The sequence below is a fragment of the Dioscorea cayenensis genome, chromosome 19 (genome assembly GCF_009730915.1).
Source record: "Dioscorea cayenensis subsp. rotundata cultivar TDr96_F1 chromosome 19, TDr96_F1_v2_PseudoChromosome.rev07_lg8_w22 25.fasta, whole genome shotgun sequence".
Classification (NCBI taxonomy): Eukaryota; Viridiplantae; Streptophyta; class Magnoliopsida; order Dioscoreales; family Dioscoreaceae; genus Dioscorea; species Dioscorea cayenensis.
This window is the reverse complement of record NC_052489.1, coordinates 29,127,253-29,145,044: the sequence shown is the minus strand read 5'-3', so window position 1 is coordinate 29,145,044 and position 17,792 is coordinate 29,127,253. Positions and strand designations below refer to the sequence as shown.

Here is a 17,792-nt window from a genome sequence, read left to right as displayed (position 1 = left end):
GGTCCAAGTTGAGTGGTTTTTTACTTAGGATAAATTTGCTATTGGTAATATTATTGCTATACAAGAAGGTACCCGTTCTCTTGAAAATGAATCCTATACATCCTCAAGGATAATGGCTGAGGGTGGATAATGAGAAAACTTATGGTACTTGAGAATAGGAAGCTCTTTTTTGTTATGCTCGCATATTGTTTTGATTAAAAAAAAAAAAGAGGACAGTAACAGGAATGAACGTGGAAGTAAAGGAAAGATAAGGCCAATGTTTAATAATTATTTGGATAGATAAATTTTTATGAGGAGAAAAATGTGGGAGTTATTAGATAAATTTTATTTGATTGAGGGGGAAGAAAATAGAAGAATATTATATTAATTATAATCTTCAAATAAATTATTACCCATTCTTATTAACTGCATTAATATTTCAAAAAATATTCACATTAAAAGGCGATCAAAGAAAAAAAGTGACTTTCACCGGCTAGAGCTTTAGTAAATAATTAAAAAAATATATATAATGGATAATTCTTCAAATAAAATAGATTAGTGTTTTTTTATTACTCTTTCAGTTCTTTTTTATCTGTGACAAATTTATGTTTTTTTTTATCTGTCAGTTTTTACATCAAGAAAATATTTATTATATTTTTTTTCTAAAATTACTTTTGACATTATATTCAATTTTTTTAAAAAAAAATTAAATATGAGAGAAAAATATAGAAATATAATTAGAAGTAATTTTAGAAAAATAATTAATTTTTTATAAAATTTATAAAATAATTAATTATTTTTTATATATGATTCGGTTAATCACAACAACAGATTAAAAAAAAAAAATATATATATATATATTTTCCCATTAAACGTATATATATAAATATATATATATATAAGAAAGACGTTTTCATACCACCACCCAAACAAAGACACACCACTTCTCCAGTTTTCACCCGATGTTGCGAACCATCAGCATTCTCCGGCGACGCCAACCCTTCTCTTCCGTCTCTGCGCAAACCCCACCGCGCGAATGGATCGAGCCCTTCATCGACCTCTCGGGCCTCTCCTCCGGCGGCGAACACCCCACTCCATCGCCCTATCTCCACTCCATCCTCTCCATCATCCTTCAGTCCCCTCCCCAATCCCTCTCTTCCAACCTCTCCTCCTTCTGTCACTCCCATCTCATCCACCTTTCCCCTTCCTTCGTCTCCGCCGCCCTCCGCCACCCCTCCCTCCGCCCCCTCCCCTCCTCCGCCCTCCTCTTCTTCCGCTGGGCCTCTCTCCAACCCCATTTTGTCCCTTCTCTACCCTGCTTCGTCTCTCTCATTCATCTGCTTTCGTCCTCCCCTGATCCCTCCCCAATCCGCGATCTCATCTCCGACCTCCGCCAGCGTGACCTCCCCCTTACCCTCTCCGCCGCCAGCTCCTTGATCAAGAGCCTCGGTGGTGCCTCCATGCTTGATGAACTCCTCTGGGTTCTCCGCCGTATGAAGGAGTCCGGCCTCCAGCCTACTCTTCTCACCTACAATTGCCTCCTCGACGCCCTTGTCAACTCCGACTTCTTGGCCTCTGCCGAGCGGGTCTTCGATTCCATGCCGGACGCCGGCATCCCTCCGGATGTCGTCTCTTACAACACGTTGTTCAAAGGATATTGCCGAGCGGGGAGGACGAAGGTGGCGGCGGAGTTGCTCGATGGGATGCGAGCCGCGGGTGTGGCGCCGGACAAGATCACATTTTTGACTCTCATGCAGTGCTATTACGCCGACGGGGACTACGGTAAGTGCACAATGCTATTAAATGAGACGGAGGAGAAAGGGTTGGAGATCCCAATGCACGCTTATAGTCTTGTGATTGCTGGACTCTGTAAGGATTGCAAGCCGTTCGAAGGTTTGTCAGTGTTGGAGAAGATGGTGGGAAGAAGCTGTAAGCCTAATGTGGCTATCTATACTGCGATCATGGATGCGTTCGCCAAGGTTGGGAATGAGAAGCAGGCAATGGTGGTCTTTGATAGGATGAAGGAGGACGGGCTTGAGCCTGATGAGGTCGCCTATGGTGTTGTTGTGAATTGTTTTTGCAAGAATGGGAGGTTGCAGGAGGCCATGGACTGCTTTGAGCTTTGCAAAAGGAAAGGTTTGACTGTGAATGCTGTGTTTTATTCCAGTTTGATTGATGGATTTGGTAAGGTTGGCATGGTAAGGGACGCACAGAAGGTATTTGATGAAATGACTGAGAGGGGGATTGTGCCTGATTCTCATTGCTACAATGCGCTTATAGATGCTTATGGGAAGGCGGGAATGGTCGACGAAGCTATGGATTTGTTTAAGAGAATGGAGAAGGAAGGATGTGATCAAACAGTTTATACGTATACTATTCTCATTGATGGGTTGTTCAGAAAGCGTAAGAATGAAGAGGCATTGAAGGTGTGGAACATGATGATTGATAGAGGCATCACTCCAACTCCGGCGTCTTTTAGAGCCCTTTCGACAGGGCTTTGTCTTTCAGGGAAGTTCGCCCGGGCTTGTAGAGTATTGGATGAGCTAGCTCCGATGGGAGTGATACCTGAGACTGCGCATGAGGATATGCTTAATGTGCTTTGTAAGGCAGGTAGGATTGAGCATGCTTGCAAGTTGGCTGATGGCATTGTTGATAAAGGCAGGGAAGTTCCGGGGAAGGTTCGGACAGTGATGATTAATGCATTGAGGAAAGCGGGAAATGCCGACCTGGCTATAAAACTCTTGCATAGTAAGATAGGAATAGGGTATGACAGGTTTGGCAGCTTCAAAAGGCGAGTTAAATTCCAATCTCTGTTGCAAATCTAGCAGCGGAAAATGCAAATTATTGAACCTTATGTCAATTATGAATGTCAGTGACTATTGGTACATTCAAATAGCTCACTGGGGAGACACTGAACAAGAAACATTATCTAAAAGAAGATGGTTACTTCTTTGACATAAATCAAGGTTTGTTTTTGAGACAACCGAAAAATAGTGACAGTGTAGCAAACAAAGTTTCAACATGAACAACTTGCCGGACATGGAGGACATTTATTTATTTATTTATTTTTCTGAAGAATTATCAGCTTTATCGAAAATGTAGAGTATGGAAATGGAGCTTGATTTTGAGTATCTGTTGCCAATGGTAGGAGCAATGTATGTGAAAGCAAAAGTAGTGGTTAGCATTTTTCTACAAAACAAAACTGAACTGTTCATTCCAGGGTCCTGAACAAAGGATGGTGCTGATGCACAACATAGTAAATTCGAACAACTTGGAAGCTTTGTGAATAATTGTCAGTTGCATTGGCTGCTCTTTATCTTCAAAACTAAATTCTAACCTCTGTTGATTGCTGGTTGCCCAAAATGCAAATTTGGAACCTGAACTCATACTGTTGTTGGCCACTTATTGGCACTATGAAATAACTGGATGACATTGGCTATTGTTTGGAGAGATTCAAAGATTGGAGAAATAGATGTTCATATTAAGTCTTTGGAATTCTGAATCCCTTGATGGATGTGCAGACAATGAGCAATCAGTTTCCATACTGTATTGTTACTGTTCCATTCCATCATGTGCAATCACAGTATCATCTCTACCTCCAAATCTCCAATGAAGTGTTAATTTGTGATATCAAATGATGTGGAGCATGCAACTCGCCTCATTTTTGTAGACGTTACTGTATAACACTAAAGCAGGCAACCATAGCTTTGAGATTAGCTAGAAGTCGTCGAATAACTTTCAAAGTTATTTAACATTTTTTTTTTAAAATTATACATTTATTTGATATTATTTTTATAGTTTGTTAATCTTAAAGCAACCTCCGTTCGGTATCTTGATATAAAATTTTATCTCGTCGCAATAACTGAAACATGGTATTTAGGATCAAAGGAAAATGTCAAGATATAGTCTTAGATTAGGCATTTGAAAATTTCTCATTTATTTCCATTTATTTAACATTTATTCTAAAATAATTAAATATTTTCATGCTAAATTTTAACTTTTTTTTTTTAATTAAGTTTTTAAAATTTTTGACTCACTAGTTTCCTAAAAAACCCACAATTCTCCGGAATGAAATCAAAATTATCTGCTTATCTTCAAGGACAGGACGGCCCTAGAGAAAGGTGACTAAGGCATATGCTTAAGGCTTAAGATTTCTTGGGGCCTCATATTTTTAAAAACAAATTTAAATTTATACTTGGTTTATATTTGTTAACAAGACCATATATATAGTTAAGAATCTTAACAATTGTTTTTCAAAAATATATATTAAATTGCATAAATTTTATCTTATCATCGAGATTAGGCATAATTTCTTAATGATGTCACAATTCATGATTTTTATAATAAAATTATATTTTAAATTTTTATTTATTAATATTTTATCCACATAATCATATTTTTAAAAAATATTAAATATTTTTTAAAAAATATAAAACTTATCTTGTTTAATTGGGTAATTTTGTTCGACTATACTTTTATTAGATAAAAGTAATTTTAAAAAATTAATTTTTAATGTTTATAAATTATATTTTATCAATTATTTTTTTTAATTATCAACTGATTTTAACCAATTTCTTTCAAATTTATTAAAATGGATAAATAAAAATCACCTCCATTTATTAAGCCGTGGAGAATTGGGCTGGATGGGCTTCGGGAATGGGCCTTTATAGTAAGTAATAATACAGGGTTAAATTTTCAGGAGGTCACCCAACTTTACTTCGTTTTCAATTCGTTCACCCAAGTTCAAAACGCATAAAAACGATCACCCAACTATGATTTCTTTTCACCGGTCAGTCACCTGACCAATTCCAACCCTCATAAACCTACGTGGCAGCCGGAGCGGCTCTGTCAGCAGGGCTATGCTGACTCAAAATCCTGATGTGTCAGTAGGGCTATGCACATATCAGCTTCAAACCCTCCACGTCATCATCAAGCTTATTTCTTCATCTTCTTCCTTAATTCGGAAGAAAGCGAGGCAGCGATGTCTTGCGAAGAGCAGGGGTAATAGGCGAGATCGGTCCGAAGAGTCTCACCCGACACGACGCCATTCATTATCCCTCCATCCAACCCTTTACCAGAATGGAGCCTCTTGGCCACTGCCACCGATCTCGAGCTCCTCCTCTCCAACCTCTTCCTCTTCGCTTCCAACCTCTTCAGGCTCTACATCTTCTTCTTCTTCCTCTGCTCCTCTTGCGCCTCCCAGTCGGCATGAGCAAGCCCTCTCGATCGGCCGCATCACCATGAACTCCTCGCTCCCTCCGATACATCAACACTATCGCCACAAAGCGACTGAGCGAACAAGCTTCTCCTTCTTCACCTTAACGCCAAGACACCCACAGAGAAAAAAGCCCAAGGCTGAGCGCAATCTCAAACTCTCCTCGAGTCATCTCCTGGCTCTTGAGCACACACCGCTCCTATACCGCTGCAAGTGATCTCTAGAATAGCCATGGCTTCTCAACAACGCCCTCTCTATCTCCTCCGCCTCCATTGCTCCAAAAAAACACGAAAGACTTGATTTTTTTAATCTAAAAGACGTAATATTTTCCATGAATTATTCACAAAAATGAGATTTTTTTTATCAAGAAACTTCCTCGGAATTGGATTGAAAATGCAAAACAGAGAAACGAGGCCATGGAGAAGAGGAAGATAATAGGTTATCAGGTTGAGGCGAAGGATCCAAGAACCCGCTAAGAGATCGCCCGAGAAGCCGGGGTAGGGGAATCAACAAGAGATCTTGATGATGGCGTGGAGGGTTTATTTTGAGTCAGCATAGCCCTGCTGACAGAGCCGCTCCGGCTGCCACGTAGGTTTATGAGGGCTGGAATTGGTCGGGTGACTGACCGGTGAAAAGAAATCATAGTTGGGTGATCGTTTTTATGCGTTTTGAACTTGGGTGACCGAATTGAAAACGAAGTAAAGTTGGGTGACCTCCTGAAAATTTAACCCTAATAATACATAAGAAATATGAGATAGGGTTTGAGAGCTAGAAGTTTTCCTGAGGATCTGGAACCATCTCGCACGCGGATCTCAGCTTCGCATCATCGGCCATGGCGTCCGGCTCCCGACGGTGATGTCCCACTTCTCCACTCTCCGCATTCTCGATCTCATCCAGACCATGGTGCTCTCTCTTTCCCTCTCTCTCTATACTTGCCCTAATCCATGAAGCAGTATTCTATGAGTTTGATCGATTGATTTTGCTTCGATTTGCTCTTCTTGCTGGCAGGCAACGTCGAAGAAGGTGATAACGAGGGAGGAGTGGGAGCGGAAGCTCCGGGATGTGAAGATCCGCAAGCAAGACATGAACAAGCTCGTCATGAATTTCCTTGTCACTGAGGGTTACGTTGAGGCTGCTGATAAGTTTCGCATCGAGTCTGGCACTGAACGTACCTCTTGCGCTCTCTTAATCTTTGGTGTTTCTGTTTTTCCTTTTTTTGTTTGATTGGTGTTTCGCGTTTTTCCTTTTGATGATGGATGGATGTGTAGCTGATATCGATCTGGCGACCATTACTGATCGAATGGCGGTGAAGAAGGCTGTGCAGTCTGGTGATGTTCTGGATGCCATTGAAAAAGTGAATGATTTGAATCCTGAGGTACGATTTCATCCATTTGATATCTTGCTCCCTCTTTTTTTGAATGTAGATAAACCCGCAATTTTTATATTGATCGCAGTCATTAATTACCATTGAAAAAGTGAATGATTTGAATCCTGAGGTATGATTTCATCCATTTAATCTCTTGCTCTTTCTTTTGTTGAATGTAGATAAACCCATAATTTTTAGATTGATCGCAGTTATTAATTACCATTTTTATGGCGTCAGTGCTGAAAAAAATTAAAATTTAAGCGAGCTTTGTCTGGGTCTTGTTGCGTTATGAAGCATTCCTGGATTAAATTTTTGTTAATGTTTTAGAACTTCAACATCTCTAGCCAAGAGGACACCAATGTTTTGATGACCTTTTGGCTGCTTAATTTGCTTCTTTGAGTGGATTCAATAGATATGACACACAAATCTTATTTTTTTTTTTGCTTTTATCCAAGCGGATACAGTGCATATCAGTCTTGCAGAACCTTGTAATTGCTTGGTTTGGTATTGTCTTCTATGTAATGTTTTGTGTACTTGAAATAGAATTTAAGATTTGTGTTTTAACCAGTTGAAGTATACTAACTCTTTTACTGTGTCTGAGCACAATGATTGTGAGGTGCATGGATGATGTTTGCATTGTTTTGTTTTGAGCAAAAATGAGATCTTACATCATCAGTTCTTGTTTTAATTTGTTTGCAGATACTAGATACAAATCCTCAGCTATATTTCCATCTTCAACAACAGAGGTTGATAGAATTGATTCGTGTTGGAAAGGTAGAGGAGGCACTGGAGTTTGCTCAAGAGGAGCTAGCACCAAGGGGCGAGGAAAATGTAATGCCCGTCCAATAACTCTCATCTCTTTTCTTTCCTTTGACCAGTAGTTATGTCTAACTAACTTGAAAGGGTAACCTGCTATAGACAAACTAAATATTTTTTGCATACACCTTTTGCTTAAGTTTTCCTGGACCTTAGTATTAAACACAGTTGTATGACCATCTTAATAACACATACAAACATCGTCCGGCTCCATTGTGAATCCTTGTTAGTAAGTTAGATGCTTTTAGCAGTAACTATTTAACAATGAACTCTTTTCACTACTTAGCATGGTTTTTTTTAAGAAATAAGGACAAGCCACTTTGTTTTTTGGTATAGCCTTGACTCAAAACCTCACCCTCTCATTTAGAGAATTAGAGAAGTATTTTCTAAATCTCCATTGTCAAAGTGGTTGCTACTTATCATGGTTGGATTGGTTTTCTGTAGCAATGTTTTTTGGATGAGTTGGAGAGGACAGTTGCACTGCTGGCATTTGAAGATGTGAAGAATTGTCCATATGGAGAACTTCTTGACCTGTCTCAGCGTTTAAAAACTGCAAGTGAAGTAAATGCAGCCATCCTCACAAGCCAAAGCCATGAAAAAGGTTGGTGATTGATCATTTGTTCTCTTACTATTCTTATTTGGTTGACATGTTCTTTCTTGAGTAGCATAAATCAAATTCCTGGACCATCTTTGGATCTATTTCCTGAAGTCGAACTCATCTTTGGTCCCAAAGCTCCCAACTGCATTTCTTTGTCTGGATTTTATTATGCCTAAATAGCCATCTCTTGGAAGCTACATCATTCTATTTGTTGTTGCTACTTTAACTGTATCCCCCACTCTAATCTTCTCTAATCATCCCTTGATGCTTTGTCATGAACAAAGCATCACAAAACGGAATTTTATGTTATTGCTTAATTCTGGCATTAACATCTGTTACATTAATTTCCAGAACCAAAGCTTCCTAGTCTATTGAAGATGCTGATATGGGCTCAAAATCAGCTTGACGAGAAGGCTGTTTATCCACATATCACTGACTTAGTTAAGGCCACACTTGAAGATCCAGCTATCTGAGTCTTAAGCGCTGCTTTGTGAGCCAATTCAGTAGGAAACTGGAAATTCTTGGTGAACTTATGTGAATAACTGGATTATTGTGTTCTCTTGAATGCTAGATTCCTAATGACTGGATTTCCTAAGTTCTCATTTATAATGGTCAATATGTTATTCCCTCAGTATCTCTCGTTACTCTTACGTTGTTCTCACCAAAATCATCTTCAAATGGGGTTTATTTGCTGATTATTTGCATTTTTTTTTTCTCTTTTACTTTCCTCCATATTCTTGCAATCCAAAATGACATCCTGTCATTCCCATCTGTGTTCCATGAGCTAACCTCACAAGAACAAAATCACAAAGCAAATGACAGAATAAACTGCACAAGCAGCCATGTAATAATAATAATAAGAAGAAGAAGAAGTTAAAAAAGGATTCAAATCACATAATCATACAAAGGATAACCCTAGAGTGCAACATGCTTGTTAGACTTGGTCCCTTAGTCTTCTATTCATCCTATCAAAGTAAATGAAAAGGCCGTCATCAAAGTTAAGAGCATAGCTCAATGGATCATATTGAAACCTCACCTTATCCTTATCTGTGTTCCTCTTCCTTTTGCTTCCTCTCATCCTCCCAACAAGCCTCTTGCACTCCTTCTGACTTCTCTTGTTCAACAGGATTATCAGGCCAATCAAACTCATCCTCATAGACAAAACATCAAGAGTCTAGAGCTTCTTGAAAATGTGAAGGAAATGATGAGCCTTCTTTTAAGAACTTTGAAAAGTGTTTAAATTTAAAGTACTGAAAAAGAGCACACTGTGTTCTCTGTGAAGAATTCTCTTCTGTATTTATGTATCACATGAGAATGACAAACATGGGAGTGATGGGAAAGATGAGCAGAAGTGGAAGACCTTTTTAAGATTCCAGCTAACCCACGGGGTTTTGGCTTGGCTTCTTTCTCTCAACTTTTTCCATTTTTATATCATTCCTGTGGAGATTCTGCAAATTCACTGCATTATCTCAATGCTCTTTAGTACATTAATTCACTTCCCATCACCTTTTAACATTTGGGTCTCATTGATTTTCTGAACCATGATTTTGATCAAGTCAACATGCAATTTTGTTTGTTAGAATATTTTCTTAACAGCAATAATATAAGATAATTACATTATATAATCCAACATCAAAAAGTAAGAGTCAAAGACTACAAACATATATATATATATATAAATTATATATACCCACCTAGGATTCATCCCTGCACAACATAGTTCTCCTCTCAAGACCTTCATGGGTCAAAGAAACAAGACATATATCCAACCACAACAAAACACATAACAATTCGCATGATACTCACAATGCTAGAGCTCAAACTCCTCTAAAATTCATCACTAAATTCCAAAGCTCAAACCAAAGCAAAAACTCCTTAAAAAAACATTCAATACTGTTCCATTGCCCCCAGTTCGATGCTCACTATACAGCAAACATTCAATCTCTTCTTGCCTTCTCCGTCACCTTCCCAACTATATCAACCTCACCACCCTTTCCTTTCAATCCCTCCAAACCCTCTCCCTCACCCACTACTACATACACTTCCACTACTATTACTACTACCACTACATAGTATTATATATATCTAACTTCATTTATAATTAATGGGCTCTTTAGCATCAATCCATGGAAGCCAACACCGGATATATGCAACATTCTGTCTCCGATCATCGTGTAGGAGCACAAAGAACAAGTATTGCAACAGGCTAGAGTTCTACAACCCGTCCGACAACTCATGGCGATGCGCCGGACCGATCCCGGGAATTCCAGAGAACCACACACTGAAAGGCTTCGCCATGGTATCAATATCCAACTTCATCTACATCATTGGTGGCAAGCTTTGCAAGAAAGAGAACAAAGATCAAGAACGAGACATCACCGTCCGAGTTGAAGTTCTCCGGTACGACGTGAACACAAGAGAGTGGTCAACATGCACGCCGATGACCACCCCGAGGTTCAACTTTGCATGTGCAGTGTGTGATGAGAAAGTGTACGTGGCCGGAGGACAGTGCACAGTGTTGACAGCGCGTGGGACGGCGTCAGCGGAGGTTTATGAACCGGGACGAGACAGGTGGGTGGAGTTGCCGGGGATGAGCCGGCTGAGATACAAATGTGTCGGAGTTGTGTGGAAAGGGAGGTTTCATGTGATCGGAGGGTTTGTGGAAAGAGGAGATGATGGGACTGTGATGCCGTTTGTGGTGGAAAGGAGCTCGGTGGACGTTTATGATGAGGAACGGTGTGAGTGGGAGTTGATGCCGGGAATGTGGCAGTTGGACGTGCCGCCAAACCAGATAGTGGCAGTTGGTGAAAGGTTGTTTAGTTCTGGAGACTGTTTGAACTCTTGGAAAGGTCATGTGGAAGAGTATGATGGGAAGTTGGGAATATGGAGTGTGGTGGAGAGATCACAGAGTGATAGGTTGAATGAGTTGTTGATGTCATCATCATCATGGGAAGGGAGGATGGAGAGGGTGTATGTGACAATGGGGGCAATAGGGATGAGGTTGTATTTTCTTGGAGGGTATAGGAGAGGGGAAGAGTGTGTGAAGATGGTTTATACTTTTGATATGGGAGTGGAAGGGAGGGAAGGGTGGAGGAGTTTGGAGCCTTTGGTTGTTTTGGATCATGAGGAGGAGGTCATGGAGGAGGAGGAGGAGGAGGAAGAAGAGGAGTGTGTTATGGAGCTTTGTAGTCATTGTTGTGTTGTTCAATTGTGATGCTTGTTAGTGTGTGGTATTGTGCATGCATGCATGGTTTCTTTGGATTTTTTTAAGGTATGTATATTTGTGGCTTTGCATGGGTTCTTGGTTTTGTGTTTTTGTTGATGCATGGTTTTGATTAGGGGTATTCATGAAGATATAATTTTGTTAATGGATGGATGTGTGTGTGTGTGTTGAATGAAATTTAGAATAAGTTTGCTTCCCATTTAAAGATAATGGTATTAATGGTAGAGATGGCAAACATACTTCAAGGAACCATGCTGTATTCTTAAAGTATAGTGTGTGTGTGTTCAAGGACAATGATTAACAAAGAAGATGAATAAGTGGAGCCATAGAGTTGTATTATTTGATATAAGTGTTCCTCAAGTGGTTCCAATTACCATTTCATATCATATTAAAAATTTGATATAAGTCTTCATTTTGCGTATTAGAGATAAATAACCATTATGATGTATGCTTAGCTTTCTCCTAAAAAATATAGAGCTCATTTTGTTCATAAATTTAAGAATAAATAATAAAATGGAAAAGATATTATGTAACAAGTATTGACATTGAGAAAATTAGACAAGAAGCTATATAGAAAGAAAAAGGAAACAAATTATTCATAAAAATCAAGTGGTAGGTGCCAGTGCCACCATTAGGGACAAAGATGGAGACATGCACTTTGTTTCCCAAACGATCATTTTGGAGCTCTTTAATGTTTATTAGTGTTGTTGGGGCACACATTATGCGCGTGGTCCTATTCTTCCAATTTTTGATTTTATCTCTTTCCATTAATCACTTCACAGTCCAACAAATGAATAATTTTACTATGACTGTTATTATTTTAATACATATATATATATATTACACCATCATCAAATTGTGGTTAAATATCTTGGCATAAAATAATTAATTATTTTTAATAAAATGAAACTGGTCGAATTTGCAATCCTTTCCCTTCCATCAAATTATAAGAGGCTCACTTGCATAATTTGCATCAACTAGTTAGAAAGGACATCCAGTGTTACTGTTGAAAGGTGATCAGAATAGCCAGTCAAAGTACACACACGCCTGATCATCTATCATGTAAACAATTCACAGCTTTTTATACTAAATTCAAAAGTTTGGCTCCAGTTGAAATTCTATTGTGTTGAGATATGTTTGATATCTCAATATATTATTTAAAAAAAAAATTAAAAATATTTATACTTGACAATAATATTACTGCAATTCTCCATTTATTTTCTTCTCCTCAACCCACCCTTTTAATAGTTCAATTCCCAGGACTATATAACAAAATCTTATTCCTCAAATTAACAAAAAGAGCAAGACTGTTCCTTCTTTCCATCTTATCCTGTAAACCATATCTCGTGCAAGTGTGCAACACAATACATACAATTATATGACATTAAAATTTTTTCTTTAAAAAAAAAACCAACACACACACACACATGACAAACTCTAATAAATTAGATAATGTTCTCTACTCAGACATTAGATTATATCAATTAATTTCTTTAATTGATATTAAAGATAATAACAATAATTTTATAATAATAAAACTAAAATAGCACAGTCCTATTTTAGGCCTGGCCACCACTCACAACATTCCTTGTTTTTTTTTTCCTTTTGACAAATCTTAATCCACTCACAACATTCACAATTCAAACGCCAAAAAATAAAAACAAAACAAATTATAGAAAAAGAAAATACTATAATATATATATATATGTACCTCGGGATGAGCGCATTAGCAGATGATGGTTGTTCTCCAATCGGACGGCTGGTAATGATCCAGAGGTGGAGCAAGAGGTTTTCGAAAGGAAACGATGTAGCTACTAACCATGTAAGCGGTGACCCTCTCCGACACCCGGATCTCCTCCATTCGCATCTCTCTCAGCCTCTGCGCGTACTCCGGCACGCACACCAGATCCCACACTACCCCCACTCCTCCTGCCTTCAAAACCCTAACCACTTCTCCGAGCCCTTTTCCCCTCTCCGCCGCAGCCTCCGCCGCCGCCCCTCCCCCTCCCAATCCACTCAGATGCACTGCCGACACTACGACGTCGAAGTACCCGTCGGCGAATGGTAAACCCCTGGCGTCCCCCTCCCTGCACGTCACGTACTCCTGCACCCCCTCTGCCCCCGCCCGTCGGAGTGCTGCCACGGCCGTCTCACGCCGCCGGTCCAACCCCACCACTCTCCCGCTACTACCCCCTTTCTTTAGTTGCATCGCTACGGAGTTGAGAAGGATCCCCCGTCCGCACCCTACGTCCAGCGCGGTGCGGACTGCGGACCAGTCCGGCACGGCGGCGACCATCCGCTGCGCCATCTCCCACCGCAAGGGGATGGATGAGTAGAGGACGTTAGCAGCAGCGTAGAGGAGTCCTGCGGAGGTGAAGGCGACGACGGAGCCGGAGAATCCGGCGGCGTAGCGGAGGGCGGGAAGCGGAGCCGCGGGCAGGAGGGAGTGGAGGAGAGCCAGGAATGGGGAGAAGTAGAGAAGCAAGAGAATCGCCGCCGCCGCGAAGGCCGCCGCGTTTACAGCGAGGAACCCCACCGTCTGCCACTCGTCGGTGCCGTAGATCGAGTAGATCTGCAGCCAATCTCGCCCGGCCGCCTTCCCCATTACCCCCACCGATCGATTTCTAGGGTTCCGGCGGTCCAGATCCAGGCGCCGGTGATCGAGGTGAGAATTCAAACCCCAACCTTCTCCACCGTCCGATTAGAAATCTCCGGTCTGGATCTCGAGTTCCCTCCACTATCCTCTGCGAGAGTGTTCAAGGCGTTAGTAGTAGTAGTAGTAGGAGTTATAAGAGGAGTGTGGCCGGCTAAGGGTATTCTCCGTACGTTTCATGACCGAGTTTAGCCGGTTATTCGGGAAATAAATTTTTGAAAAAAATGTAGCGGGGAAATTACGTGACCATTGGATTAAATTATCGGGCGGTTAAAATCTGAGCGGGGATAGGATGGGTAATGATAATATTTTTATAAATCTATGTACAGACAGTGAGTAGCCGGTGAACGGCCGTGGAATCCGGGTTGCAAATTTAGTAAATAAAATTTTGGTGGACTTTAGCAAGAGGGGGTTGAGCGAAATTAAATCCACAGGGTTTGTTTTGAAATTTTCCAGCTTTAGGGACGTGCTGACACTAATTTCTATTTCTATATATACATATATCATTTATATATATGAATTTGAATATGAGAGTTAGACTCGCTGAGTCAGCCAGCTTTGATTTACATGACTCGTAAGGGCCCACGAAGCTAGAAATAAGGACATCATTCTTTTCTAATTCTGATATTAATAATATAAACTATAAATTAGTTATCTTGTTGAGTGTCATTAATGTTTCAAATTATAATTTGCGACTTCTTTTTCTTGATAATAATTAATTGGTTGTTTGATTTGATCAATTGGAAATTCTCACCAACTATAGTTAATGCAGGCGACCAATTTCTCTGGAGTGGTGTCGGTGATGTTGATCCAGCAAATGCCTTGTCAGGCGTGACACGTCTCGAACCGGACGCTGATCTACGCGTTGACATGGCACTCGACTCTCATGGCAGAGCTGGCCTCGTCCTTGGAACCAAAGTCAAAGTTGGAATCAATGCCATTGTGAGTATCTTTTATTAGTTATTTTTATGATCTGTTCCTCCGCCTTGTTCTTCTTCTTTTTGTTTAATAATTATTATTCTGCAGGTTATCTTTACAGTGGTTTTTGTTTGTTATTTTATTTGATTAGTGCTAAACATAAGATTTTAACTTAAGGATTTCTTTATAATAATTGTCAAATGTGAAAGGAGACTAATTGGTATAGCTAACGATTTAACAGCTAGTGAGACACCTACTTTTGGTTGTTTATGATATTCTTCTTCTTTTCATATAGATAAGATTTGGATGCATTATTGTGTCCTTTCTAGTTAGAAATATAAAGAAGAGAAGGGCCTTTTGACATATGGAACCTTGTAAAAATCTCTCCCTCTCTCACACACAGGTTGATTGTGTGTTATTGTATTACATAATTTAACTAGTTTTTGAGAAGAAAAAAAAACATTAACCCTTCATTGATGGAGTAAATTTAATCAGTTAATTAAATGGATTTCTATTCTTTAAAGGAGACACATAACCAAGTTTTAGATTATAAAATTACTTGTCGAGCAATAGAAAGTTGAAATACATAAATATTTGATGTAAAACATAATATGTATAACCTACATGTATAAATGGATTTTTAAAGATCTAGATATGCAGAGTATGGTGTGTATAGATATATACAAATATATGTATGTGTATGTTTATCTGTTGAAATATTTCTCATACTTTCCATTCATTGTAAATAATAGAGGACAGTTCACTTGACTCAAGGTATTCATATGCGAGAATCTCAAATAAAAAAAACTTTCGGTTATGATATAATTTTAGAATTATACATAAATTTTGGTTATATTTAATTTTTGAACTAAAAAATATACAATTTTATTATTTCAAGGAACATTTAACTAAAAGACCTTAATGCTTTCCATGTGTGTCCTGGATGCTTAGCTTTAGATTTAAGTCTCAATGAATTAAGGCAATCAGATCTTGTGCAATTTGAGTAAATCACAGACAACCAAAGCACTTGAGGTTGTTGAACGTTCACAATCCAAATTTTGTCACTCAATCTCCAAAGCACACCTGTCTGCTGTCATTTATTCAACTTAAAGCAGTTATTCATCATGTGGAAAAGATTCACCCATTGAGAGTTTTAACAAATAATAGATTTTATCAATTAATATAAAATATATATAATGGCCTAAATAATTATACATGAGTCTCATTCCTTACCGCTATAAGCTTTTAGGTCGAACTGAGCCAATCTGAACCCGGGGAGTGTAAGCTCAATTATCAATGCTTGATGTTTTTTATAGTTAATTGATTCAGCATGTGATTGCCTTCAATGTTAGTTATGAAAGTTAATGGTGGAATGAGTGGCTATTACATGAGACAACATGTATTAAATTATTGATTTGCCGTCTGACCAGAATGGGCCCAAATCCCTTATTACAATTTGACTTCATGGTTTTAGTTAAACATCATATCAATAAGACATGCTGTAGCCTTATAACCACTCCCTTAATCCAAAATATCATTCCCAATTTAAGGCTTAAGTTATTTATAAAATACATTACCATGAACTTGGATATAAAGCCATAGTTAATTAGCCATTAGGATCAAGCTTAAGAATTAAGCCACCTAAAGCACGTCTTTGTCAGTGTTCTTTCTAGATAAAGAAAAGGTATTGCTTTTGGTTTTTCTATTGGAGTTATGTGAATCTTTTTAATTAACCTCTCAATTGGTTTACAACTAAGTTTGAAAGCTTAGTAAAGAAAAGTTCAGTTCATTGTACTTACGGAATCTGGGAAGTGGTTTCAAATCTGAAGAGATTATGTTATTAGATCATAAAACAAAGAAAAAGGACATCCATCCACTTAAAGCCCATGCTTAAGACTGAAGGCTCTAGTGGTGTTTTATTAGATTCCAAATCCTACAGATTGAATGAAATGGTCCATGAAGACATATTAGACTGCTTTAAAAAGAACAATCTGCTTTTGCTTTTCTTTATCTTTTGAAGTTATATTGATTTATTAGCTAAAGTCTCTTTATTAATGGAATATAAATATTTATCTATGTTATTGCCAGAGCTTTCTCTGATTTGCATCATGGTGGTTTGCTCACTAGAGTTTTTATATATGACTTTTTAAATCAAGTTTGCCTGCATAATTATGTACCCAAACCAAGTTGTTGATAAGTTGTTTTTACTGTCATAGAAAATATAGAATTGTCTATTAATTTACTGCATAGCTGGAACTACATAGCTAATATTTCTGGATTAATGAATTTGATAGAAATGGATTTTATTTTGAACCTGAAAACTAGGCTTAGGCCCAAATAAATAAACTGGGCTGGGTTTCCCAGATGGATTGAGATGTTGTCTTGCTACTTGCTAGCATGATGTGATTTCTTAATTAAAATCTTTGTTTAGACACTTTCCTAAAGTATTTATCCAAAACTATCACCAAAATATCATCTCAAAAGTAAGATTGAAATGCCACTTGTCAACCCAAGTGTATTCCCTGTGTTGAGTTATTAATGAATCTGCATGAAAAGATTGTTCTTTTTTGAGTCAGCATCTTATCTTGTGTGCAGATAAGAAAACAAACATAGTGAGAGGATGCAGTTGCGTTCACGTTGCACCTTCTTAATAAAATACAAGTTTCTCAAAGTCCATGCTTTGCTATGCTAAGCTTTTACGTCAACTTAGTGACACGCTAATGACTCACACTTCTCTTCTTCTTCTTCTTCTTCATCATCTTCTTCATTATTTGTTTTATCATTTATTCTTATAAATTAAGTACTAGCTAGATTTACTTTCCCTTTCTATATGATTATTTTTTTATAATATACTTCTTAGATCTCTTGGTATTTTTTTGGTTTTTAAAGAACTTAATTGACATTAGTCAATGTCCTGTTTTTTGGACAAAGTTGATAAATCACATTGGCATACGTAGTAGATAGTGATACATCATACATCACATAGACAAAGCAAATATAAACAGAACAACTTGTGTATGCCTA

General features: G+C 38.5%; 4 protein-coding genes across 4 annotated transcripts; 3 read left to right on the top strand and 1 right to left on the bottom strand.

Moving 5' to 3' along the window:
• The first annotated feature begins 915 nt into the window (after positions 1-915).
• On the top strand, positions 916-3,670 carry LOC120283640 (pentatricopeptide repeat-containing protein At1g03560, mitochondrial). Its single transcript, XM_039290348.1, has one exon. The coding sequence runs from the start codon at positions 942-944 to the stop codon at positions 2,802-2,804; it is 1,863 nt and encodes a 620-aa protein (XP_039146282.1). The 5' UTR covers positions 916-941; the 3' UTR covers positions 2,805-3,670.
• Positions 3,671-5,938: 2,268 nt separating this feature from the next.
• Positions 5,939-8,605, top strand: LOC120250662 (protein GID8 homolog). The gene is made up of 6 exons (XM_039259493.1): positions 5,939-6,097; positions 6,203-6,362; positions 6,463-6,569; positions 7,260-7,391; positions 7,821-7,977; positions 8,326-8,605. The coding sequence occupies exons 1-6, from the start codon at positions 6,050-6,052 to the stop codon at positions 8,445-8,447; spliced, it is 726 nt and encodes a 241-aa protein (XP_039115427.1). The 5' UTR covers positions 5,939-6,049; the 3' UTR covers positions 8,448-8,605.
• A 1,464-nt stretch (positions 8,606-10,069) lies between these two features.
• Positions 10,070-11,215, top strand: LOC120250401 (kelch-like protein 8). The gene has a single exon (XM_039259218.1). It carries the CDS (start codon positions 10,079-10,081, stop codon positions 11,186-11,188), a length of 1,110 nt encoding a protein of 369 aa, XP_039115152.1. The 5' UTR covers positions 10,070-10,078; the 3' UTR covers positions 11,189-11,215.
• A 1,420-nt stretch (positions 11,216-12,635) lies between these two features.
• Positions 12,636-14,223, bottom strand: LOC120283530. Its single transcript, XM_039290228.1, has one exon. It carries the CDS (start codon positions 13,800-13,802, stop codon positions 12,924-12,926), a length of 879 nt encoding a protein of 292 aa, XP_039146162.1. The 5' UTR covers positions 13,803-14,223; the 3' UTR covers positions 12,636-12,923.
• Between the last annotated feature and the right edge of the window lie 3,569 nt (positions 14,224-17,792).

Coding starts and splice junctions, on each gene's coding strand:
- LOC120283640 (XM_039290348.1), top strand. CDS start 942: ATGTTGCGAACCATCAGCATTCTCCGGCGACGCCAACCCTTCTCTTCC.
- LOC120250662 (XM_039259493.1), top strand. CDS start 6,050: ATGTCCCACTTCTCCACTCTCCGCATTCTCGATCTCATCCAGACCATG. Junction 6,098..6,202: donor TCGATCTCATCCAGACCATG/GTGCTCTCTCTT, acceptor TCTTGCTGGCAG/GCAACGTCGAAGAAGGTGAT. Junction 7,978..8,325: donor AAGCCAAAGCCATGAAAAAG/GTTGGTGATTGA, acceptor ATTAATTTCCAG/AACCAAAGCTTCCTAGTCTA.
- LOC120250401 (XM_039259218.1), top strand. CDS start 10,079: ATGGGCTCTTTAGCATCAATCCATGGAAGCCAACACCGGATATATGCA.
- LOC120283530 (XM_039290228.1), bottom strand. CDS start 13,802: ATGGGGAAGGCGGCCGGGCGAGATTGGCTGCAGATCTACTCGATCTAC.